This window comes from Ursus americanus, chromosome 11 (genome assembly GCF_024610735.1).
Source record: "Ursus americanus isolate L20-20 chromosome 11, mUrsAme1.1.p, whole genome shotgun sequence".
Taxonomy (NCBI): domain Eukaryota; kingdom Metazoa; phylum Chordata; class Mammalia; order Carnivora; family Ursidae; genus Ursus; species Ursus americanus.
Window position 1 is genome coordinate 34,408,758 of NC_142137.1, and position 27,579 is coordinate 34,436,336.

The 27,579-nt window shown below is 38.8% G+C and overlaps 1 protein-coding gene across 9 annotated transcripts in view; it reads right to left on the minus strand.

Annotated features, from left to right (window-relative positions):
* The window catches only part of FAM184A (family with sequence similarity 184 member A), a 176,945-nt gene that overhangs the window by 65,279 nt on the left and 84,087 nt on the right, over nt 1-27,579 (minus strand). For all 9 annotated transcript variants that reach the window (XR_006779841.2, XM_087865426.1, XM_087865425.1 and 6 more), the window contains one exon: nt 713-1,567. Coding sequence is in view for 8 of the 9 variants with exons in the window: in XM_087865426.1 (XP_087721552.1) it covers nt 713-1,567 (855 nt within the window). In the remaining variant the exon portion in view is untranslated. The remainder of the gene's footprint in view (nt 1-712; nt 1,568-27,579) is intronic.

The following is a 27,579-nucleotide window of genomic DNA, read 5'->3' on the forward strand; positions in this document are numbered from 1 at the left end:
CTAAGAATGATCAAATAGCCATTATTAATATGCAAGAATGATGCTAAGCTCATTAGCTAAGCTAATGACGCTAATTCAAATTACAAGCATCAACTTTCTCTTATTCAAAGGTCGCAGTTAATGATACCTACTTTTATATGTTTCGATGACACTTGTAACTTATCTTCATAAATCACACGACCCAATCATGAAGGGCTATTCTACCCTTCTAATTCACTCAAAAACTGCACAGATATTACAAACAGCTATGAAATTGTCTATGCCAGTAAAACAAAATTTGTAGGGACTTCTCGGCTTTTTTTTCAAACGTGCCATATGCCTATTTAATTCAAGTTTATAAAGCAATCAACTTTTTGTTCATTGGGCAGGTCATTATTAATGAAGGTAAAGGAGAAAACATAATTAAACCCAAAGCCCAATTTTTTAACTCTCTAAAGCCACTTGTGAAAAATATTAACATGTTATTTCAATAAAATCCTTTTATAATCAGTAAGATTTTAAGTTATCTTTATGGGCCTTTTAATATCTGAAGTTCTAGTTGGAAATAATAACTACGGAATAGTAAAAATTACCCCTTTACTGATTTTCTCACAAAGGAAAAGTAGGAGAAAGCAAAATGGAAAAAAAAGTTGAAGTCGTCTAACTGGAAAGAGAAAGACAGTTATGGGGGAGGGGGGGAATCTATACATTTAACGTGACATTCTTTACTTACCTGAACACCGTTCTCTGCTGTAACAAGTGCTATCTGAAGCTTCTGGCATTTGTCGCGAAGACTTCCGGCTTCATCCTGTACCATCTGTAACTCTGTCTTTAATTTTCCTATGGTTTTTCGTAAAATTGCTTCTTGTCCCTGAAATTCTTTTCTAAGATCAGCTTCCTTTTCTTTGCTAGCCTGTAGACTTTCTGCTGTAAAAAGCTGTGACCTTTTCAAAGTATCAAGCTCATGCTCATAAAAGCACTGAGCTTTATTCAACTTGCCTTCATAATCCTCAATGAGCTTTTTCTGTTCAAGTCTTAGCTCTTCCAGTGTTTGGTTTAAGGTCTCCACCTCCATCCTGTGCAGCTCCTCCGCCTTCTCCTGCCCTTTACTGACCGAGGCGCTGTGATCCTGCTGTGACTTCAACAGCTCCTGGATCTCCCGTCTGTGAGCAGTTCGCAAATCCTCCAATGCCAAGCGTTTGTCTTTTTCAAACTGTACCTGGAGTTGTCCAAAACTCCGTAATCTTTCCTCAAATTTCCTTCTAATCTCTTCAACCTCTCTAGACATGGTTACTATGCGCTGGACATGCTGGGCTTCTGCACAAAGTTGCATGTCCTCAACTCTGTGCTTGTAAGCTTCAAATTCTGTCAAAGCCTGCTGCTTCATTTTTATGTGATCTTCTAATGATGCTTCTAAAACCTGAATCCTTCTCTTAAGGTCTAACTCCTCTGCTACTTTGCTTTTATACTGCAGGATTTTTTCTCTTGTTTCTGCAAGAATCTGTTGGACTTCTTCTTCATGAGCATCTTTGAGGGCTTGGATGGCAGATTCATGCTCATCGTTTTTAGTGTTTAAGGCATATATTACCTGCATGGTTTGAAAAAGGGAGAAGCAATTCAGCAAACCGCGTTCTTTTCTTACTGGAAGTTAATTCTTTCATTTGGACTGGTATTTTTCAACACACATAATATTGGCTATGGTAAATACTAAATACCAAAAATTCACGCATTGTTTTGGATTCATAGATTGATTTACTTGGCTAGTTTTACCTCAGCCCAACCTTAGTTGCACCTGAAGACTTTACTACAAATGAAACAGGATAAAAGAGGCAAAGGAGGCCACATAGTCTAGAAGAAAGGAGTTTTCCATATGGCCCAGTCTAGCTTGGGGGTGAGGGTCAGGAGCCTCAGAGTAAGTATCTGCCCTACATGAGTGTCCCAGAGGAAGAGAGGCTTTGCATGTGTGGAAGCTCTAGGCCCTAACTCTTCCTAAAGGCCTCTTTCATCTGTTTAATGTCTGGTAGGTTCTAAATTTAGAGATTTTCTTTTCTAATTCCCCTATGGTGTTTTTATTTTTTATTTTAAAGATTTTATTTATTTGACAGAGGGAGAGACAGCCAGCGAGAGAGGGAACACAAGTAGGGGAGTGGGAGAGGAAGAAGCAGGCTCCCAGGGGAGGAGCCTGATGCGGGGCTCGATCCCAGAATGTCAGGATCACGCCCTGAGCCAAAGGCAGACGCTTAACGACTGAGCCACCCAGGCACCCCCCTCTATAGTCTGTTTTTAAAGCTGATACCCTTCAAGTTCCTACAGGTCTCCTTACAAAATCCAATTCATACTTTTCTGCTCACATATCAATCTCTGTAGTTTTACTCACTGCCTAATTCTTCCTCTGTCTCCAGGCAAGCCAGGTCCCTAGAGCCAGAGCGTCCTGCATATAGGTCTTTATTTTCATTTTAGTCCTTGAATTTTAATGATTCTGTTAAGATTTCCTCAACCTTAATTCCAAATGACAAAACAGTCCCTTTAGAGTAATGCTCCCATTCCTGCATGTTCTTTGAGACCGTGCATCATACCACTGTGGTCAAATAGTACAACATTCATGACTATTACTTAAGGCTTAGAGATGCACCCACTTTCTTCTGAAGTAAAAAGAAATGAACACTATACAATCCAACAACCGGGAAGCTAAAAATCAGTGTCCTGGAGCTTTTCTCATTTTAACGTGATCTTATTCTGGCTTTAGAAATGAATTCCAGCACCAAGAGGCAGAAACTGCAATGAAGCTGCAAAAGCATTGCCATTTTTTTTAAAAGATTTTATTTATTTATTTGACAGAGAGACAGCCAGAGAGAGAGGGAACACAGCAGGGGGAGTGGGAGAGGAAGAAGCAGGCTCCCAGCGGAGGAGCCCGATGTGGGACTCGATCCCGGAACGCCGGGATCACACCCTGAGCCGAAGGCAGACGCTTAATGACTGCGCTACCCAGGCGCCCAGCATTGCCATTTTTGTAGAGAACTTGTTTATGTAGACTGACGCAATGGAGACAGACTCCCTGGCTCTTCACATACCCTGGTAAGTCTAGATCCTACTGCTAAATCTAGGCGGTCACCTGCCTGGCCTATAGCTGTACTTCTGCAAGGAGAAGACACACTGGAGGCATACCCCCATTGCAGGGGCTCCACTCTCTCCACATAGGACCCTGTCTTCCAGAATCAATCCCCTCCCCATATACTCACGTGGTCTGCTCTACTCTGTGAGATGTAATCATAACAAAGGCAAAAAGACTGAGAGATGGCAAGACCCCAGTTGTCTTGCCAGCTACTTCTCCTGCTAGTTCCCTCCAAAGGAAAATATGTCCAACAGAAGGGAAATAAATGCTTATTTATAGTTTTTCTTGTTTTAATAACTCTAATTCCAAACCCCAGGTTATGTCCCTAATGAGCTAGCAAAGATCCCCATGAAAGATATCTTTCATTTACACATTTAAGCATAAATGTAGCTTGTAACCCAAGAAAGTTGGTGGTCTCCCACAACCCACCCCCAAGGTCATATCTGCCTACCATGTGGATGCCCAGAAAAGGCTGAAAGAGGCACTGAGGAAAAACACACCGAGCAGCTGGAGCGAAGTCCATTTGCTAGAGTGGTGTAGGCCACAGGTCTTAGACCTTCCCAGGACAGTCTGTGTGTGTCCCTTATCCGTCACGCGAAGCACATGGAAGGAAAAGAGATAATGCAAAGAGAAGGAATCCCTAGAGAAAAACAAGTTACACTTTTCATCATTTTATCCCAGGAAATGATCTTGAAAAGGTCATTAAATACTCTTCTCTTTTGGGGTGCCTGCATGGCTCAGTTGGTTAAGCATCTGCCTTCGCTCAGATCCTGATCCCAAGCCCTGGATCCGGATCCGGGGCTCCCTGCTTAGCAGGGAGCCTGCTTTTCCCTCCCCTTCAGCCTGCCACTCCACCCTGCTTGTACACTCTGTCAAATGAATAAATAATGAATAAATAAATGAATAAATCTTTTTTTAAAAAAACACTCCTCTCTCTTTTTTTAAAGATTTTATTTATTTATTTATAGAAAGAGAGCGAGAGAGTGACAGCACGAGCAGGGAGGGAGAAAGAGGGAGAAGCAGGCTCCCCACTGAGCAGGGAGCCCAATACCAGGCTCCATCCCAGGACCCTGGGATCAGGACCTGAGCTGAAGGCAGACGCTTAACCGAGTGAGCCACCCAGGCACCCCTAAATACTCTTCTCTTTTTTCTAATACTTAATTTCCCTGCAGTCTTTGAAGGGTCATCTCAAGTCCTGTATCCTTTAATAGGTCTTCTAAAGCCACCAAGTCCATGGGAGCCTGTCTTTTCTTTAAATCCAGTACCTCCATTTCCTTACCACCACTCATTCCTGAAACTCAGCAAATGTTCAATTGATTAAATTTGGGGATGTTGACAAAAATGTTGGAAAGCTGTGTGAGAATGTTAGAGAGCCTAGAAAAGTAGCTGACAATATAAAAGTACAGTAGCATACAAAATGAAAGCATTAAGTTAAAAAGAATAGACTTTAAGTAAATAAAACATCTGACAAATAATAGGGAAATATTATGGTGAAGAGCTCTATTTCACTTGATACTCTGATCCAGGGGTCAGCAAACTGGGACCTGCAGGCCCAATATGGCTGTTGCCTGTCTTATGTAAATAGTTTCATTGGCGTACAGCTATGCCCTTCACATATGGATAGCCTACAGTTGCTTTCCCACTACAACAGCAAAGTTGAGTAGTTGTGAAAGAGACCTTACTACTGACTCCTGTTCTGATATAGACATGCCAAGCCATCTTATCAGCCAAAATTGGCAGCCAAAAATAGAAAATATCTGAATTTATAGCTTTGTTTAGTCTCAAATAGTCCAGGGTTCCAACCACAACAACTCACATATTAAGAAAACCAATTATTTGGTTCTGAAACTGTATTATATAAAAGAAATACAATATTCTACTGGCCATATAACAGTATCTTCCAGGACCACAATGTTAAAATAAAGTTTCTAAAAACTTAAAAAAAGAACAATAAAAGGATGCTAAGCATAATAACAAATTAATAGTGCTTTTATTTTTTAAAAATATTTATTTGAGAGAGAGAAAGAGTGAGAGAGAGAGAACACAAGACGGGGAGAGGAGAAGCAGGCTCCCCACTGAGCAGGGAGCCCGATGCGGGGCTTGGTCCCAGGACCCTGGGATCATGACATGAAGCCAACCGCAGACACTTAACTGACGGAGCCACCCAGGTGCCCCAACAGTGCTTTTAAATGACTCTTTAAAATACACCCCTATTTAATGATATTATTTTTAAATGAGAATGCTATATATGAATATTCGAGTTGACATTAACAAGACCAGAATCCTCTCTAACTGTTCACTTTTCTACATAATTACAAAGGTAACCATTTTAAAGTATCTTTCTCTGATTAATTACTATTTCTCAGACCAAGAAATAGAAATGTTCTACATTCTTTTGAACACACAGAAGATACGACTTGAAGTAACAGAACTAATCCAAACCGGATTTTTGACCCTAGGTAAGATAACGTAATTTCTCTAAGTTTCAAGTTTCTCAATATTAAATAGAGATCAAATTTATTCTATTCTAGTGACATTGTTATAAGATCAATCTATCACTGACATTTAAAAATGGTATTATAGAAAGATTTTTCAAAAAATATAAAGCACTATAAGATGGTAAGTCTTTTTTGGACAGAATGAGACTAATTTTAAAAGAAACTTGGGTGATAATAATCACCCATAAAACTGGCTATTATTTTCCACACAGGAAAAGGAAACTCTCTAATGTCTCTTTTCACAGACTATTTTAAAAGACATTAAGAGCCACTTGCAGTTTTTCTGGAACTATGAACATTCAGAGAATGGGACAGTACAGCAATTTCATGTAATTTCACAGTTCCATTTTATGCCAATAATGCATAATTTAACCACATATTCCATGATGAATAAGGAATAGTTAGAATTTTTACTTTTTCTATGAAGATTTTCAGATAATCTTACCCATGGATAAAATGAAAACAATTCTACGTCCTAGTTTTTAAAATGCTACTTAGGGAACAACAAATAGTTTCTGAAATAGTTTTCACTGTTGGCTGCTATGGACTGAATTGTGTCCATCTCCCTCCCCCAACAAAATTCATCTACTGAAGCCCAGCAGCCAATAAGATCATATTTGGGGATGGGGCCTTTGGGACAAAATTAAGTTTAGACAAGATCATGAGGGTGGTGCCCTCATAATGGGATCAGTGCCTTTATAAGAGACACCGGAGAGCTTGCTTCCTCTCTCTTTCAGCCATGTGAAGATACAGTGGGAAGGTCTATGGTTCTTTGTCATGGCAGACTGAACTAATACATTGGCAATATGCAAATATGTTCCCACTAAAATCTAACTCATTAGTAATAAAGTACTTTCACTGAAAAGTATGTGTATATTAGCTTAAAATATGTTAAGCTAAATTGTTGCATATTATACCAACAGTTTTAACACTGTTAAAGTAACAGAATCATTGAATAAATGATAGTAAATTCATACAATGTAGTATCATGAAGCCATTAAAATGCACATTTCATTTAGGAGAATATTTCATAATATAAGAACAAGCTTGTAAGAGACCACAAATACGCAATGCTGTTATCAGTAAGATCCAATCTTATAGAGGGGAAAAATGTGAGTGTGTAAGTATGTGCAGATATATATTAAAGATATGTAAAGAAATAAGCCAAATTTTAACTGGGGATATTCAGTATTTCTGAACCTTCAATAATGAATATATGTTACTATTATAGTTAGAAAACATTAAACCCTTTTTTTTTAAGATTTTATTTATTTATTTGACAGAGAGAGAAAGACAGCGAGAGAGGGAACACAAGCAGGAGGAGTGGGAGAGGGAGAAGCAGGCTTCCCGCTGATTAGGGAGCCTGATGCAGGACTCGATCCCAGGACCCTGGGATCATGACCTAAGCCGAAGGCAGACGCTTAACTGACTGAGCCACCCAGGCGCCCCAACATTAAACCCTTTTAAAAGATTAACATTAATAATGCTAAAATAACAATCAGTACTGAAAATGCTTTCATTTTAGAAAAACCTAACAATCAGAAAGAGAAAATTAAAGGAACATTCATTACCAACAGATACCCTGAAAATTTCCTTAAAAATCACCCACTGAAATAAAACATTTATAAAAGTCATACTTAAATTTTTAAAACAATATTGAATGTTAATCATTTTACTTATGAAAAAGAACATGTATTTTGAGAAAAATTTTTAAAATCCAATTACCTAGTTAAAATTTGATAACTTACTGGCAAATCTTTAATGGTCAATTCCTACTTCATTTATTCTTCCCTTCAGCAAAAATATACTGCACACCTGCTATGTGCCAAGACCTATAATTGGCACAGTAAACACAACTGTGAACTGGATGCATATACATGGTATTTGTTCTCATGCAGCTGGTGGAGACCAACATTAAAGAAACATTTACTCCAGTAGTCAAAGTAAAATTTCAATAAATTATACAAAGGAGAAGAAATACAAAATAAGTCTTTGCAAGGGGTAGGAGTGACAATGGTAATGTAGGAGTTTCCCATTATTCTGAATGAAATGCTTACTTTATCTTAACCAGGATCTCTTCATTTAGTCAAAATGTCAAAGGGAAAGCTATATACAGAGAGAATCCGGGGCCAAAGGCTCAGTAAGAACAGAAAGCTTGGAGATGAAAAAGCACTGGACTCTGTGATGGGAAAACTGGGTTCCAGAGCTGGAAAAGTAGAAAAGCTCACAGTGCAGAGGTACTTGTAGCTGTTGGCCTAAATGGGATCCAGAGGGGAGAAACTCCTGAAAAAGAGTGAAAAAGACTGAGGACCAGGCCTTGGACAGGGTTCAGGGGTGGCAGGGAGGATGAGGACCCATAGACAGAGGAAACATGCTGGACAGATGAAGACCCTTAGACAGAGGACCAAGGTCTACGATGCAAGGGATGGACAGTGTATCTTGTCGAAGGCTGCTCAAAAATCAAGAAAAATGAAGACTTAAAGCCCCCACACTCAGAATCTAAATCTCAGAAGTAGGTCTTTGAGAGCACATTTGGTAGAGTGATGTGGGAAGAGCTGGAGGACAAGTGGCAAAAGTGGGTGAGTAGATGGTAAGTGAATGGAGGCAGTCCACTGGTAGAAAAAAACTCCAAGAAATGGTGGGTAAGAGAAGCAACTAGGGACAATGAGGATGATGGCTTAGGAGGCAGCAGAGTCCAGTGTTTTTTTTTTTGTTGTTGTTTTTTTTTTTAAGAGGCGTTGAAAATGTGAACCAGGAAGGGTTAACTATGGAACTGAAGTCATGGAGAAAGTCTGAGGTCAGGTTTCCCTGGCACAGGTGGAAAGACTGGTGTTGGCTCAGAGTTGGAAAAAGTCCTCCCAAGAGAGCAAGGCTGAAGACTGAGGTTTTAGGTAGAGAGAGAGAGAAGATGGACAACTACTTTCTGATGGCTCCATGCTTCCCCATAACAGGGAGATGAAATCATCCTCTTAGAGCCATCAGCACCTTCTCTCCATTGGCCATAAACAATGCTACTAATGTTAGCTAGTGAGATCAGTCCCAGCCTTCCCAGTGTGCCTCACTGAAGACAGTCAGACACACGGCAACCATGAGCAGATTCTTCTCATCACTGCTCCTCTGGATGTTTTCCTGCCAGTCTCAATCTTTATTTTTTGCTTATCTGAAAATTCTGGAAACTTGTTCACTTTCCCTTTCTTATCAATGTCAGAGACAGAAAACATACTAACAGGAGAGAGAGAGAGTGAGAGAGAGAAGGAGGGAGGAAGGGAGGATTCACCCTCAAGGACATAAGCACTATATGAGACACAAGGGAACTTATGAAGTAATAAAGGAACAATCTCAGATTCAATTTAAAAAAAAGATCCTGTATATTTTAAACAAAGAATATGCTTTTATTATTAAACAATGAGTTCTTCTAATTGAGCTACTCACCAAAAAGTTACTTTGGGTCTTAAGGCACCAAAGTTAAAGAATACTGAAAAGAGACTCTCGACCTTCTCAAAAATAGTGGATTATTGAACTCTGCCATCTAGGTTCTATTCTATCTGTTCCCCTGGGGCATTAACACGGACCATTGCTCTATACCACAATTTATATTCAAAAGTACTCCCAGACCAGTCATATAAGGAAAATTTTCACAAATTATCAAATATTACCAATGAGCTCTAGGTGGCTTACTTAGGGTATCTAATGTTTCTATGAAATGGTTCATCTTTTGAAGTTGGTATATTATTAGCATACTTACTATATAAGGGCATGTTAATAAAATGTGTTTAAGACTTCTCAGGATCTTGAGCTCACATTCTCCCATGGACACCTGATGTAACAACTACATATATATAACTAACTCTGAAAATATCCTGAAGACTGGCAGAACAGACCTTCCACAACTAATCGTAGAGAGGAAGCCACATCAAAAAGGGTAGGAGGGGCACAGATGTGGTTAGGAACCAAACCCCTCTGTGAAACTAACCACAAACAGGAGGGACATCACAAGCACAAAGAAGTGAGGATCAGACCCCACACCAGGCACTCTAGGCACTAGGGACCCATACTAGGAATACGAGTCCCCATAACACCTGGCTTTGAAAACCGATGAGACTTAACTTTAGGAGTTTTAAAATTCAGTGGGCTAAGGGCTCCTGGGTGGCTCAGTTGACTGAGTGCTGACTCTTGGTTTTGACACAGATCATGATCTCGCAGTTGTGGGATCAAGCCCTGCATTAGGCTCTGTGCTCAGAGCAGTCTGCTTCAGATTCTCTCCCTCCTGCTCTCTCTCTCTCAAATAAATGAATAAAATCTTAAAAAAAAAAATCAGCGGGCTTAACTCCAGGAGACCTGAAGCGCAACAGGAAACTGAGTTCCCATCCTTACAGAGCCAGTATAATAACTAACTCAAGGAGAGACACAGCACCTATGGTATACATGAAGATTTATTTACTAATCTCAGAACATGCAAAGGAGGGGCAGGGATATTCAGATTTCTCCAGGAATAATAGTGCCGACAGGCTTCATTTCTCTTCCCCCTCCCCCAGCCTAGATAGCAGGACACTTGCTGGAGCCAGAGCTAACACTCTCCATCTAGTTCGCCAGCACTGCGTTCCCTGTGGACCCACCTCAGCAGGCATCCTCCAAAGCAGCTTCTGTCCCATCACTCCCCACAAGCAGCCCCAACAGGGACATATGCCACTCTAAAGTGACTCTTACTCATGGGAGACGGAGAGATGGAACCCAACACACCAGCATGTCCACAGATCCAGCAGCTGAGCCTCTTAGCTGCCCACAGAGGGAGCAAGTCCTGTTATCCTATATGCCCATAGTTATGGCAGAGAGGCTAACAGTAGATAAATAGCCTGACTCCAACCTCACCCACCAATGAGCTGTAGGCAATTTCAGAGAGGCCTTTCAACTGTGTAGGGGCTAAACCCTGCCCAATATGCCCACAATAGGAAAAGCAGGACAGTGTAGCCATCTGGGCTGCAGGCAAACATGGCTCAGTTGCAACAGTGGCGGGCACAGAGCCCACACAGAAAACACTCAGTGGAAAACCTGATTCTGGTACCAGGGAGTACTGCATTGCAGGACACCACAGACCTCTTTTACACAAAGTCACTACTTTCAAGACCAGGAGACATAGCTGACCTCCCTAATACACAGAAACAAACACAGAGAGTTAGACAAAATAAGGAGACAGAGGAATACTTCCCAAATAAAAGAATAAGACAAAATCACAGTAAAAGAGCTAAATGAAATGGAGATAAGCAATATGACTGATAAAGAATTCCAAGTAACGGTCATAAAGATACTCGTTGGGCCTGAGAAAAGAGTGGAGGGTCTCAGTGAGAACTTCAACAAAGAGAAAATATTTTAAAAAACTAGTCAGAGAAGAAGAATTCAGTAACTGAAAAAATTCACTGAAGAGTATCAACAGCAGACTAGAGGAAGCACAAGAACAGATCCACACTCCGGAAGACAGGGTATGGGAAACAACCACATTGAACAGCAAAAACAAATAAGAATAATAAAGAATGAAAACAGGTTAAGGCAACTCAGTGACGATGAGCATAACATTCACTTTACAGGGATCCCAAAAGGAGAAGAGAGAAAGAAGGGGGCAAAAAACTTATTTGAAGAAACAACATCTGAAAACTTCTCTCATCTGGGGAAGGAAACAGACATTTAAGTCCAGGAAGTACAGACAGTCCCTAACAAGATGAACCCAAGGAGATCCACTCAAAGACACAAAATAATTAAAATGGCAAACAGTAACAATAAAGAGACAATTTTAAAGCAATAAAAGATAACAATTACATACAAGAGAAACCCCATAAGATTACCAGCTGATTTTTCAGCAGAAATTTTGCAGGCCAGAAAGGGGTAGGATATTCAAAGTGCTGAAAGAAAAAAACCTGCAACCAAGAATATTCTACCCAGCAAGGTTAAATGTAAATAGATGAAATGCTCCAATCAAAAGACACAGAGTGACTGAATGGATTAAAAAAAAAAAAAAAGACCCATCTATACGCTGCCTACAAGAGACTTATTTCCGAACTGAAGAAACAAACAGACTAAAAGTGAAGTGATGGAAAAATGGACACAAAAAAACCCAACACAAAAAAACCCCACAAAAGTCAGGGTGGTAATACTTAAATATCAGACAAAATACACTTTAAGACAAAGACTGTAAGCAAGAGACAGAGAGAGGCACTAAATAATGATAAAGGGATCAATCCAACAAGAGGGTATGACAACTGTAAATGTCTATGGACCCAAGATAGGAGCACCTAAATAGAAAACAATTATTAACAGACATAAAGGAGAAATTGACAGCAATAAAATAATAGTAGGGGATGGCACATTTACATCAACGGACAAATCATCTAGATAGACAACCAATAAGGAAACAGTGCCTTTGAATGACACATTACACCAGATGGACCTAACAGATACATACATAAATTTCCATCCCCAAACAGATTCTTTTCAAGCAAGCATGGAATATTCTCCATGATAGATCACATTAGGCAACAAATCAAGCTTCAGTAAATTTAAGAAGACTGAAATCATATTAAGCATCTTTTCCAACCACAAAAGTATGAAACTAGAAATCAATTACTAAAAACAAAACAAAACAAAACAAAAAACTGGAAAGAACACAAACACACGAAGGCTAAATAACATTCTACTAACCAATCAATGGGTCAACCAACAGATCAAAGAGGAGAACAAAAAATGTATGGAAACAAATGAAAATGAAAACACAATGGTCCAAAATCTCTGGGATGCAGCCAAAGCAGTTCTAAGAGGGAAGCTTATAACATGACAGGTCTACCTCAAGAAACAAACCTCAAATAAATAACCTAATCTTACACCTGAAGTAGCTAGAAAAAGAAGAAAAACAAAGCCCAAATCTAGTAGAAAGAAGGAAATAATAAAGATTAGATCAGAAATAAATGAAATAGAGACTAAAAAAAAAAAAAACAATTGAAAAGATCAATGAAGCCAGTTCTTCAAAAAGATCAAAAAAATTGATTAACCTGTGGCCAGCCTCATCAAGAAAAAAATAAATAAATAAATCCGATGCAAAAGAGGAAACAACTGACACCACAGAAATAAAAAGGATGGTAAAAGAATATTATAAAAAAAAGTATATACCAACAAACTGGACAATCTAGAAGAAATGGATAAATTCCTAGAAACATACAATTTTCCAAAACTGAATCAGGAAGAAATAGAAAATCTGAAGAGACCAATCACTAGTATCAAAATTGACTTGGTAACTAAAAAAATTCCCAACAAACAAAAGTCCAGGACCAGATGGGTTCACAGGTAAATTCTACCAAATATTTATGGAAGAGTTAATACCTATTCTTCTCAAACTATTCCCCAACATAGGAAAGGACAGAAAAGTTCCAAATTTACTCTAAGAAGACCACATTATTCCAATAGCAACACCAGACACTACAAAAGAAGAGAACTACAGGCCAATATCTCTGATGAACATAGATGCAAATACCCTCAAGAAAATATTAGCAAACCAAATTCAACAATACACAAAAAGAAAAAAAAATCATACACCATGATCAAGTGGGATTTACTCCAGGTAAGAGTGGTTCACAAAATCAATGTGATATATCACGTTAACATGAAGAAGATAAAAACCTCAACAGATGCATCTCAACAGATGCAGAAAAAGCATCTGACAAAATTTAACACCCATTCATGATAAAATAACAACAACAACACAAAAAACAAAAACCTCTCAACAAAGCAGGCTTAGAGGACTATACCTCAACAGAATAAAGGCCACAAATGACATCCACAGCTAACATCATACTCAATGCGAAAAACTGAAAACTTTTCTTCCAAGATCAGTAACAAGACACGGATGTCCACTCTCACCACTTTTATTCAACATAGTACTAGAAGTCCTAGTCATAGCAATCAGATGAGAAAAAGGAGTAAAAGGCATCCTGATAAGGAAGAAATAAAACTGTCACTGTTTGCAGATGACATACTATATACAGAAAGCCCTAGAGGCTCCATCAAAAACCTATTAGAACAAATATATGCATTCAGTAAAGTTGTAGGCTACAAAATTAATACACAGAAATCTGTTGCACTTCTATATACCAATAATGAAGTAGCTGAAACAGAAATTAAGAAAAGAATCCCATTCACAATTGTGCCAACAAGAATAAAATATCTAGGAATAAATTCAACCAAGGAGGTAAAAGACCTATACTCTGAAAACTGTAAGACACTGACGAACAAAAATGAAGATGATACAAACAAATGGGAAAGTTTACTATGCTCACAGACTGGAAGAATATCATTAAAATGTCCATCATACCCAAAGCAATCCACAGATTCAATGCAACCCCTATCAAAATACCAGTAAGTATATTCACAGAATTAGAACAAATACTGCTAAAATTTGTAAAGAACAAAAGATCCCAAATAGCCAGGGCAGTCTTGAGAATGAAGAGCAAAATTGGAGGTATCACAATCCCAGATTTCGTGATACACTCAAAGTTACAATAATCAAACTAGTATGGTCCTGGCACAAAAACAGACACATAGAATAACATAACAGGATAGAGAGCTCAGAAATAAACCCATACCTATATGGCCAATTAGTATAGGACAAAGGAGGCAAGAATATACAATAGGGAAAAGACAGTCTCTTCAATAAATGGTGCTGGGAAAACTGGACAGCTGTATGTAAAAGAATGAAACTAGACCGCTTTCTTACACCATAAGCAAAAATAAACTCAATGGATTAAAGAGTTAAATATAAGACTGAAACCATAACACTCCTAAAAGAAAACAGGCAGTAATCTCTTGGACATCAACCTTAGCAATGTATTTATAGATATGTCTCAAGGGAAACAAAAGCAAAAATAAACTATTGGGATTACACCAAAATTAACAACTTTTGCACAAGCAAAGGAAACCAACAAAACGAAAAGGCAACCCAGTGAATGGGAGAAGATATTTGCCAATGGCATATCCCATAAGGGGTTAATAACCAAAATATATAAAGAATTCATACAATTCAACAAAGAACCCCACAAACAATCCAATTAAAAAATGAGCAGAGGACTTGAATAGACATTTCTCCAAATAAGATATACAGATGCCCAATAGATACAGGAAAAGCTGCTCAACACCACTAATCATCAGGGAAATGCAAATCAAAACCACAATGAAATATCATCTTACACCAGTCAGAATGACTAGTCTTAAAAAGACAAGAAATAAGTATTGGTGAGGATGTGAAGAAGAAGGAATCTTTGTGCACTGTTGGTGGGAATATAAACTGGTGCAGCCACGGTGGAAAACAGTATAGAGGTTCCTTAAAAAATTAAAAATAGAGGGAGGTAGGTGGGGGGATGAGGTAACTGGGTGATGGGCATTAAGGACGGCACTTGATGGAATGAGCACTGGGTGTTATATGCAACTGATGAATCACTAAATTATACTTCTGAAACTAATAATACACTATATGTCAATTAAATTGAATTTAAATTAAAAATGAAAAATATAAATATCATACAATCTTTTAATTCCACTGCTGGGTATTTACCTGAAGAAAACAAAAACATGTATTCAAAAAGATATACATACCCCTATGTACATCACAGCATTATTTACAATAGCCAACATATAGAAGCAATCCAAGTATCCATGATAGACGAATGGATAAATGAGACGTGATATATACACCCAATGGAATATTACTCAGCCATAAAAACAAATGAGATCTTCCCATTTGTGACACAAATGGACCTAGTGGGTATTATGATAAGCAAAATAAGTCTGACAGAAAAGGACAACTACCATATGATTTCACTTAAATGTGCAATCTAAAAAACAAAACAAATGGGGGCACCTGGCTGGTTCAGCTGGTAGAGCATGCAATTCTTGATCTCGGGGTTGTGGGTTCAAGCTGCACATGAGGTGTAGTGATTACTTAAAAAAATAAAATCTTAAAAAATAATTTAAAAAAATAAAACGAATGAACAAACACACAAAAAACAGATTCTTGGGGTGCCTGGGTGGCTCAGTCGGGTGAGCGACCAACCCTTGATTTCAGCTCAGGTTGTGATCTCAGGGTTGTGAGATGGAGCCCCACGTTGGGTCCTGCGCTGAGTGTAGGGTCTGCTTGAGATTCTCTCCCTCTTCCTCTCCCCCTCGCCCCACTCACACACATGCTCTCATGTTCTCTAAAATAAGTAAGTAAAATCTTAAAAAGAAAAAAACCCAGATTTTTAATACAGAGAACAGCTGGTGGCTGCCAGACGATAGGGTATTAGGTGGGTGGGCAAAATAAAGGGGATTAAGAGGTACAAACTTACACTTATAAAATAAATAAGTCCTGGAGATGTAAAGTACAGTAATATAAAAACACTGTATGGTAACAGATGGTAACTACACTTATGGTGAGCACTGAGTAATGTATAGAATTGTCCAATCAATATGTTTGTAAACCTGTAACTAATTAACATATTAATTATACTTCAATTAAAAAAAAAACCAAAACTTTCTTTTAGGGGCAGGTGGGTGGCTCAGTTAAAAGTCTGCCCTCGGCTCAGGTTATAATCCCAGTGTCCCGGAATCGAGAGTCCCACGTCGGGCTCCCTGCTCAGGGGGGAGCCTGCTTCTCTCTCTCCTTCTACCCCTCTTCCCTGCTTGTATTCTCTTTCTCAAATAAATAAATGAAATCTTTAAAACAAAAACCTTTTTCTTTTAGAGGTGATGGAATTGCACAAATCCCTCCATATTTTCTTACCAATTCTATTGGTAATCAATAAGAGTGTGTATTTTCGCAGCCGAGATTACAGGTTTAAGCACTGCAATGTAAGGAGAGAAACAGTTTAAAAATAAACTACAGGTTTATAGAACTCTAATTCAAGAACGAGTCCCAAGTAGCCCGTGTAGCAGAATGGACACAAGGAAAAAGATAAAAATTAGGAAGTCACAAATAAGCATGCATCCTAAAGAAAAAAAAAAAGCAAGAAGCAAAACACACAGACCATCACTTAGTGTAAAATAAATGTCTGAAAGAGACCACACGTTTTATTTTCTGAACCATCTCAAAATAAGTTGCAGATATCAGGACTAATCACCTCTAAGTACTTTAGTATATATTTCCCAAGATCAAAGACAACTGCATTATCACACCAAAGAAATTTAACCCAATGGAATATTATCTAATACACAGCCTGTATTTAAGTTTACAGTTTATTCCAATAGTGAAATTTATAGCAGCTTTTCTCTACTGATGCAAATTCAATCAAGGATCCCATATTGTACTAAGCTGTCATATTACTTCAGTCTCCTTTACTGATTGAAGACAAAAAGCAAAACTAAGCCTTTTTTCCCCCATGACATTAACATTTTTTAACAGACCAGGCTAAGGTTGTCTTGTAGAATGCATATGATAAAGATTTTTATAGAATTATGCCAAGTTCCTCTTTGTGGAAATTTTATGTTGTGTTTTCTCAACCCATCCTATTAGCTTTTGGGGTAACTAATACCACAATATGTGGGCACATTTATCAGTCTGCTTTTCCAATATAACTCTCCCCCCAACTCTGCCCTCTTCCAACCCAATGTCCCTTCTTTATGATGTCCTACTCAGCTTAAAGCCATTTAGAAATGAGGGCAAAAATTACAAAATTAATTTTGTTTACAAAAAGTTTAGTCCCTAAGAAAAAGCATGTGTGGCAAACCCTTTAAGGGGGACTGTCTGAATAATAATCATTCCCAGGGGTTACTTGTCCTTTCTTTTCCTGAGTGGAGTTTGTAAGCCAAAGGCCAAGCTTGAACTGCTCATAACTATAGAGGGGATTTTTCTAAGAGTCTTTGAGAGTGGTGAAGAGACAAGCAGGCTGGGTATTTAGAGAGGATCTTAACACTTCTTTACAATATGATGTGAGATATAAACCCTCTTAACCCATATTCTCACAAAATATTCACCCACATAGCATTTCCATGAATGACTGTAGAACTAGAGAGATACACCAAAGATCTGGAATTTAAGGTGAGTAGAAAGGGAACAATAGAATAGTTTAGTCCTGGCAATGAATCCTTCCATATTTTTTCTTTTCTTGGTCCAGGTTCTTTTAAGTTAGATAGAAAAATAAAAAAACAAAGGCTGTTCTTCATACATTATGTAATCAAATTAATTCCATCAACAGACTTATGTCCAAATGAAACATTTACAAGGCAGTTAGCAAAAGAAAGCTCACTTGGGTTTATTTAAGCCAAGGGCACTATAAAACCCTAATTTAAAGAGAGCTTTAAAGCCCAATTGCTTTGAGAAAGAATTACCTTTAGAGATATGTTTGCTCTCTATGATATCTATAATTATTGTTGGAGAAGTCTTTCGAAAAATATTCATAAACTCTAGAAACACTGGATGTATCTTCCTCTATGGTAATGTAGAATACGTTTGTTTCTCCAGAAGATTTAACTTGACCTCTGAAACAGCAAACAAAAATCCTATTATAAGGTTTATTATTTAGGATTTGAGCAACAGGATCTGTGCTACTGAACCTTAACCAAAAAAACTAAAAAATCAATAGACTTTTACTGAATACCTTCCTATGTGCTCAGTATTTTTATATGCATTCTGGCAAAGAAAAGTATACATGTTCCTACTTAATCTTACTTAAATAGAACTACTTAAAATAAAACATACATAAAATAATGGCAGACGATTTTAGATAATATATATTCAGTGTCAGGCTACAGAGCACAAATGCCACATACAGCATAAGAAGTTTTCAGTGGAGGAGTTTCACTAGATGAAGACTACACTAACTGTGAAGAAAGCAGCCTGAGTTAAGGTACAAAACAGAATGATTCTGGTGGTTGGTATGGTCAGATAATCCTGAACAGAGAGAATGGTCAGTGCTAGGGAAAGTCATTTAAAGTTAAAAAGTTCCCAGTGATTAATTTTGTCCCTGTTATTTAATTGGGAAACCAGTCTCTCCAGTAATTTTAGATTTGGATCTATACATATTTTCCTGTTTGTACACTCACTATGGTACTGGACAATGATTCTTTTTTTTCAAGATTTGAGAGAGAGAGTGAACGAGAGCTAGAGAGAGAGTGCACAAGCAGGGGCAGAGAGAGAGGGATACGCAGACTCCCCTGCTGAGCAGGGGGCCCGATGCAGGGCTCAATCCCAGGACCCAGGAATCGTGACGGGGGCTGAAGGCAGACGCTTAACTGACTGAGCCACCCAGGCACCCCTGGACAATGATTCTAAGACATACTTAGTTTTTTTCCCACACTTAGACATCTCTTAAGTTTGGATGAATCTTGGAATCAATTGTGTATCATATTTGGACAGCACTTCTTTCCCCCTTAGTGGTACATAAAACAATGATGCATCTTATAAATCAACCATTATGAATCCAGAGTGTTATGAAGTCATTAGGAAGAGTAGATAATGGGGGAAAAGTGTTTTGTGTTTAAAGCAGACCACAATCAATTTGTAACTCTACAAAAAACTGCCTGAACCTCTTGCTGACAAGAAACAGAAATGATCAGATGGTCTACAGCAGGAAGGGGCAGGAACACATCTAAATTGAGTCCTTACAGAAAGTGAAGAGTTGAGACCAGAGGATAGAAAGCAGATGTAGAAATGGTAAATTATTTTTCAGAGTAGAAGTTGTAAAACCTGAGTTGAGAGAGAGAAATGCCATTTCCAGCAGAGCTCTGGAAAGCAGGGGGTAAAATCAGGGTATGATGATAGGGAGGTTGTTCCCAAGTTTGTCAGGAGCAGTTAAGCCCCCCAGGTCATCACTTGGATCAAGCAAACAGTTAAGTCTTCTCTACACTGGTAAAATTTAGAAGGGAAGTGAACTGGGAAAAGTGAGCTGGAACAGCCCTAGGCTGGATAACGCTGGGCACAAAAGAGGGCAGGGATGAGGCATGGGACAAAGAGCAGAGGATTCAGTGAAAAGTCTAACAAGCCGCCAATGGGGAGACAACATTTGCAAAAGACATACCTAATAAAGAAAGGACGGTTACCCAAAATCTACAAAGAACTCATAACAAACAAGAAAATGAATAACCTGATTTAAAAATGGGCAAAAGATCTGGACAGACACCTCACCAAAGAAGAGATGAAGGAAGTAAATAAGCATATGAAAAGATGCTCAACATCACATGACATTTGGCAACTGGAAATTAAACAAGGAAATATCACTACACACCTGTTAAAATGGCCAAAACCCAGAACACCAATAACACCAAATGCTGGTGAGAATGAGGATCAACAGGAACTCTTATTCATGCTGGTAGGAATGCAATATGGAATAGCTACTTTATAGGCAGTATAGACTGAGTATACACTTAGTGTAAACTTAATATAGCTTACTATACAATTAGCATAACTAAGTGTAGCGTAGACCTGTGGAATCACTATATTGCACACCTGAAACTAATGTAACATTGTATGTCAACTACATTTAAAAAACAAAAAGTTATGATCCAGCAACTTGCTCTTCAGTATCTACCCAAATGAGTTGAAAATATGTCCACACAAAAACTTGCATACATTATCTTTACAGCAGCTTTATTCATAACTGCCGGAACCTGGAAGCAACCAAGTTACACTGCTGTAGGTGAAGGGATAAACTGTAGGATATCTAGTAGGATATTTCTCAGTGTTAAAAGGAAATGAGCTACACCTACAAAATCATACGTTTTCTTCAACCTTTCAGAGAGCTGATGGTTTTTCTGATAGTTTTTCATCACACGAATACAGAAAAAAAAATCCCTTTTGTGACCTGCAAAGTTATACCTGATCCGGTCCCTGCTCCTGACCTAAGCCATTTTCCCCAGATGAATCAACAAACGTACCACCAGAGACGAGAGAGGAAGCACCACTAGCTGAGAGAGGCCAGTACTACACAGGCTGTATTGAGCGGTAATGTGTGCAAAACTCGTGAGGAACTTGAATTTCTATATATTGAGTTTTCTTAAAGAAAGTACTCAATATAATGAATCAATCAAAAGACAAGGTACCAGCATCTTTAAAGAAATTCAATAAATATACCTTTTTTTAAAATAAGTAATGGGAGAATCAGGGGTTTTAAGCAGAAAAATAACTTGATCTGACTTGCATTTTAGAAAGTAAAATTCTGACTGCACTGGAGGATACATTAGATGGGGTAAGACTAAAAAAACAGTCAAAAATACATTAAATTAACTCAGAAAACCGCCTGAGGTTCTAACACGAAGCTTGGCAGGGAGAGATGATAGCTGATTGTTCAGAGCTATTTAGGAAGTCATACACAGAAAGGGAATAAGTGGGAGCAGAGAGAGCTTCTCCCAGTTGTTCAGTCTGTTAGGGAGGTTATGTACCTCGACAAATTTCATTCTATTTTCAACCAGGGCTCATACCTGATGAGTTACAAGGGCTTGTACAGCGTCTACTAAATGAGATTACTCCCATGCCCCACCCCTTTGCCACCCACCCCCATCCCCAGAGTGTCCTTGTTCAGACAGACCTGGGCTGGAATGGGACAGAACTCAGGAGCCTCTGGCTCCCAGGTTTACAGTTCTGTCTTTAGCTTCTACCTTCCCAGCAGAGCAGGCACTTGTAAAAAGACGTCATCCCAGGGGCGCCTGGGTGGCTCAGTCATTAAGCATCTGCCTTTGGCTCAGGGTGTGATCCCGGCGTTCGGGGTTCGAGCCCCACATCAGGCTCCTCCACTGGGAGCCTGCTTCTTCCTCTCCCACTCCCCCTGCTTGTGTTCCCTCTCTCGCTGGCTGTCTCTGTCAAATAAATAAATAAAATCTTAAAAAAAAAAAAAATCCCAAATTTCTCTAGCCTTTTCTAAGGCTATTTGTCCTTAACCATTTTTCTGCCCAAAAAGCGGGGTTTTACACTCCCATTAAACTTTTGATCACTGTGGCAGAAATTCTTACTTTGATCTAGGGATAGGCTGCAGTATAAGACTCACCAAGTGGCCTTTTAAAACTACACACTCATTCCCCTCTCCCTTTCTGATGGCTACCAACCTACCCACAGAGGGGGGGATTAAGTGGAAAAAAGACTGAGAACCACCTACTCGCTTTACTAACCTATCTTATAAGAATAAGAATTCAGATATGTAACAGCAGTGTGCCAAATTGAATTCTAAGAGAAGTTAGTTACTCTGTATTTTTGAAATATTTTTTCTGTTGTTTCCTATGGTGATAAACATTTTCAGGTCTCAATCTACTTCTCAGCAGGAACTAGACATAGTTTAATGAGACCAATATTATGATGCTCTCCCTACTGAGAAAATCTCAGTGCCATTCTGAAAGGATCTGAAGTTAAGAAAGGTAATGAAATTCTAGGAAAGAGCTTTAAAGTTGTCAATATTCAAATTCTTTATAGAAAAAAATTCAGTTAATTTAGTGACCCAAAACAAACAAAACACATATTCCTTTACTGACTCATCTTTACTTTTTTTAACGGAATTTTTTAAAGAAACTACTGTATGTAACCCTAAAAGGGAAGCTAAGGTAAATGAGTAAATTACAATAAAATAAAGCATGCTAGTTTGGCAACTGCATACAATGATCCAGATTTTCCCAAAGTGTGGCACAGGAAATGACTTTAACGGTCACTAAAATAATACAAGTAGCTTATCAAATCTGTGAAGTGATAATATTATTGTTTAGGGAAAGATGAAAGTAGGAGGAATTCACAGACTTCTTATAGGCCCTATACTCAAAAAATGCTCTTGTTGGGCCTTAAGTAACTAAACATTGCAACTTCTTTTTTAAAATAACAGCTGTGAGATATAATTCAGATACCATAAAATTCAGCCTTTTAAAGTATACAATTCAATTGTTTTGAGTGAATTCACAAGGTTGTATGACGATTACCACTATCTAATTCCAGAACATCTTCGTCACTCTAAAAGAAACTATAACCATTAGTAGTTACTCCCACCACCCTCTGACCCCCGGCAATCACTAATCTACTTTCTGTCTCTGTGGATTTGCCCATTCTGGGCACTTCAGACAGATGATGGCATACAATATGTGGCTGCTTTCACGTAAACGTTTTCAAGGTTCATCTGTGTTTAGCATGGATCAGTACTTCACTCCTATTTATGGCCAAATAATATTCCATTATATGGACACGCCACATTTTGTTCACCCACACCAGCTGATGGACATTTGGGCTGTTTCCACTTTTTAGCTGTTGTAAGTAATGCTGCTCTGAACATCCATGCGCAAGTTTTTATGTGAACATATTTTCAATTTTCTTGGGTATACCTAAGAGTAGAATTGATGGGTCATGTGGTAACTCTATGTTAATTTACTGAGAAACTGAAAAACTATGTTCCAAAGTGGTTGCATCATTTTTCAATCCCACAAGCAATAATATAAGGTTCCAATTTCTCCACATCTTTGCAAACGTTTATCCATTTTTAAAAAATTATTATACCTGTTTTAGTGGATGATCTCTTGTAGTTTTGATTTGCATTTCCCTAATGACTAGTTTGCCAACTAATTCTTTGTATGTCTTGGTTACCACCGCAAAAGCCATGCTCCTTGCCTATGAGCCTACTCTCTTCTCCCTCCTACAAAGCCTGCAGTCTCCACTTCATCTCTGAGGCTCAGCTCCCATCATGTTCCTGCTCCCACCTGGACAACCATACTGGGCTTTCCTTCACACAGCCTTGCCCTCATCCCAGCAGCCTCTCTCAGGCCTACCTCCGTAGACTTTAGCTTTTCCCTTTCTCTCAATTCCCTCTTCTGTTTCCCTGTCTCATGTGCCACATTTCCAAAGTCCTTCTTAATTTTTCCACATTCTAAACCACCTCTCCTTTTGACTCGAGGCTCCTCTCTCTCCCTCCAGTCCTCTCCATATCCTTCCTTCTTAATATGCATGGCGACAGGCCCTGCAGACCTAGTCCTTCACCTACCCTTTGTCCTTGGTACTAATAAATGTTATCCCATTCTCTTTCCCTATTCCCCAGTTTCTCACTAGTCCGCAGTCTGTCTGCCATGTGATTTGTGAGTAAAAGCGAAGATGGAAGAAAACCTTTCCAACTGAAGAGCTGTGATGAATTTTATGTGTTAACTTGACTGGAACATGGGGTTCCCAGGTATATGGTCAAACATTATTCTGGGTGTGTCTGTGAGGATGTTTCTGCATGAGATTAACATTTGAATTGGTAGGCTGGGTAAAGCAGACTGCTTCACCAAAGTGAAGACCCAAATAGAACAAAAAAGGCTAAGAGGTAACTTCTTTGTCCCGTTTAAGCTGGAACACTGGCCTTCTCCTGCCCTGGGACTAGAACTGTATCATCAGCTCCCCTGGGTCTCCAGCTTGTGGACTACAGAGCTTGGGACTTCTCAGCCACCACAGTCATGTGAGCCAATACTTCATAATAAATCATATTCATATTTCCTAACACATATTGCTAAAAGATAAGCTGAGGCATATCTAAAATTTGAAGAGTTTATTTGAGCAAAACTCAATTCAAATTGGGCAGTGCCAAACCAAAAGTGAGTGGGAGCATTCCACTGACAGCTAGGGGAGAGACTTTTATAGAGAAGAGGTGGAAGCAAAGCAATTCTCTGATTGGCTACAGCTTAACCCCTAGTTGGCTCTTTGTGATTGGTTGTCCTTAGGGTTAGATTTCATAACCTCGAGACATTTACAGGCTTAGGTTTTGGTTTGCTTACATAGGACATACACATACATACACACGCACACACACACACTCTATTGGCTCTGTTTCTCTGGAGAACCCTAATACAGGTGCTTGTGCCACGGAAGCCCCTTACCCCACAAACAAATAAGCAAAATTCACAGAGGAATTTAGATTTGGTCCCATGAACAAAAAAGAGACAATGAGTACTTGTGTGGGGGTTACGTTTGTTAATTGTACAACATCACTAAGCAAGACAAATTGAAATAGGGAGAGTACAAAAGTCAGGTGACTACAAAAACAAGGCCTACGTGGATTTCTGCCTGGGGCAAATGCAAATGAAATGGAAAAATCTAAAAAAAAAAAAAAAAAAAAAAATCAGAGAAACAAAAATGCAAAAAAAAAAAGAAGAAGAAGAAGATTTAATTCCAAAGTTCCACTCTAAAAGAGTAGGGTCAGACAGAAGTGCTACAGCTGAGAAAGGAAACTAGGTTTTTTGGTTTATTTCTTTATTCTTTGGCATGTGGGAGAGGTCTGATGGAGAAGATGATTAATTCAATTTTGGACATGTGGCATTTGAGGTGATGGCAGACATCCAGGTACAGACGACAGTCTTAAAAGACAAAATGGACAGAAGCTTCCTAAAATTAATTTAGGGTTCTATCATCCCATGGCAACATTTTATGCTCACCAGAATATATCCCTCGTCTTATTCAAGGGCATCACTTGGCATGGGGCATCAGAGTAACTGGCTACTGAGCCACGGTTCTGCTGTGCAGTTAGTTTATCAGCTCCACCACCAAAATCTTCAAATATCTCCCAAACATATGATCTACTGAGAACTTGCTTCCTTTCCAAAGTGATGTAAACTTGGGCATTCACACACGCTGAGCATTTCCATAGTGATAAAAGGAAACGAGACAAAAATTATCATAAATATTCAGCATTCAAACCAGAAGACCATTAACCCCCTTAAATCCTCTTAGATAGGACTATGTCCTATGTAACTCTGGTCTGGGGGGGCACTGGCCAATGTGCTAAAGATCTGGCTTTCTTTCTTCCTGACACGGCCACTACTTGTGTCACCATCTGCCCCTTTCTTAAGGGGGCTAAGAGGATAGAAAAAAGACCTTAGATTGAGAACTTCATTCCACAATATGGTTAAAAATTAATGTAGCATAACTTGAAACCAGTAAAGGCTGCTGCCCAAATACATATACATGCACTATTACCACTGAGGCAAAGATCCAAAATCTCAAAGATCTCAGGTCCAACATCTCAAAAAGTCTTCAAATTATAGTCCTCTTGCTTATTGTCCCATAGGCAGAAAACTGACAAGTGGTTAAGCAGTGACAATATCCAAGGTTCACGCCATTATATAGCGTAAGCTCTAACTCTCTGCTATGCTTATAACAAAAAAGCCTTTCTTATTACCATATATTACCATAAGTCTAATAATGCCTTTTTAAAATGCTGCCGGAAAGTGTCTCTGGTAATCTGAGGATTCTATATTTGTGTTCAAATGGCAGGAAGAGCTCTTTCCTAATAATTTATATTAGGTTACCATCTCTCTTATTTTTTATTCCCTTAAAAGTCTGTGGCTAATCACTGAAAAAGCTAAAAATGTGGGTTAATTTTTTCCCTATTCCCAGAAAGTATACATTTTAGCAGACAGTGTTTTCCCCAAATGGTCGCAATATTTCCCATCCCCCATGCTCTTCTGCAATATGACCTTGCCAATCCCCCAATAAGGAATCCAATTCTCTCAACTCTAGGCTGGCCTTAATGATTCACTTGTAACCAACAAAATGTGGCAAAAGTGATAATGAATGATTTCCGAGCCTAGATCAGTAGAAGCCTTGTAGCTTCTTAGTCTCTGGAAGACTCAGTCTCCAGATGCTGCCATGCTGTGAAACACTAAAGCTACATGGAGAGGGCGTGTAGGTCCTCTAGTCAACTGCCCCAGCTAAGCCCAGCCTTCAGGTCACTAGAGGAAGAAAGAAGTCATCTTGCAAGTAGATTCCCCAACCCCAGTTGTTTCAACTCCCGGCAGAGCAAATCACACCCATCCATTCTAAACCATATGATGAAACCATCATATCCAATAGAATCATTTCCTAGGGTTTGATTTCCAGCTTAATTGTTTTAACAGCTTGTTTCTAACATTCTCTCCACTTATTGGAATTATTTCAGTCTTTTTCACCCTTTTATTGAAATCTATGTTTGAATTAGGTCATGACTAAAGACATAATTACTTGAAGCAAGATGTTGTGCACCCAACTATAACCATGATAAGTAAACATTCTGTCAGGCATAAGAATTATTCAGCACTTATCGTAAACAAAGCACTATACCGGTACTTCACATTTTATCATTATAAGTGCTTTACTAATGAGTTAGCTATATTGAATTCTACATATCTACTCCCATCAACAAGTCGTATTTTGCCAGAAAAAGCTCATTTTACTGTTTAACGAAAAGGTTATTCTTGTTTAATACGTAATCTTAATATTAGACTCTTCAAACCATTGCATTTTTATAAATACTGTCTATTTTATAACTTGCTTTTATATTTAATGAGTACAAATTGGTCACTCACAAATCATAGCATAAAAAATCAAGCTCTTCATTTTCGGAGAACTTCATTCTTTATAAATCTTTGTAACTATTTTGCAGAGAAAAACTTAGTCCTGTTATTTCTAAGTGTTTAGTCACTTTTTTTTAAAAGATTTTATTTATTTATTAGAGAGAGAGACAGCCATCGAGAGAGGGAACACAAGCAGGGGGAGTGGGAGAGGAATAAGCAGGCTCCCAGGGGAGGAGCCTGATGTGGGGCTCGATCCCAGAACGCCGGGATCATGCCCTGAGCTGAAGGCAGACACTTAACGACTGTGCCACCCGGGCGCCCCACTTTTAGTCACTTCTAATTAGAGTTTGGACTTTTCAGAAGATACTCAGTTAAAACGAGGTATTATCATCCCAGTTACATCCCACCCCTGGAACTCACTCACTTCCAAGCATCCCCACCAGTGTCCCTTCTGCTTTCACCCTGCTCAGCTGGGCCCTTCTAGAGGTGTCTGTAAGGACATTATGCTTTCTTACTCATATACGCTAGGGTGAACAAGGCGCACATCTGGCCAATATTATCCTCCTGCTGGTCTGGAAAGGGTAATGGAAAAACATTGGGCACGACAGTGGATGCAGTAATAGCGCAAGTAGTCTAGGACAGATAAAGAACAAAGTGAAGAAAGAAGGGCTCATGAATAGGAAGAAAAAAGAACCAGAGGGGCTGGAGAATGGGTAAAAT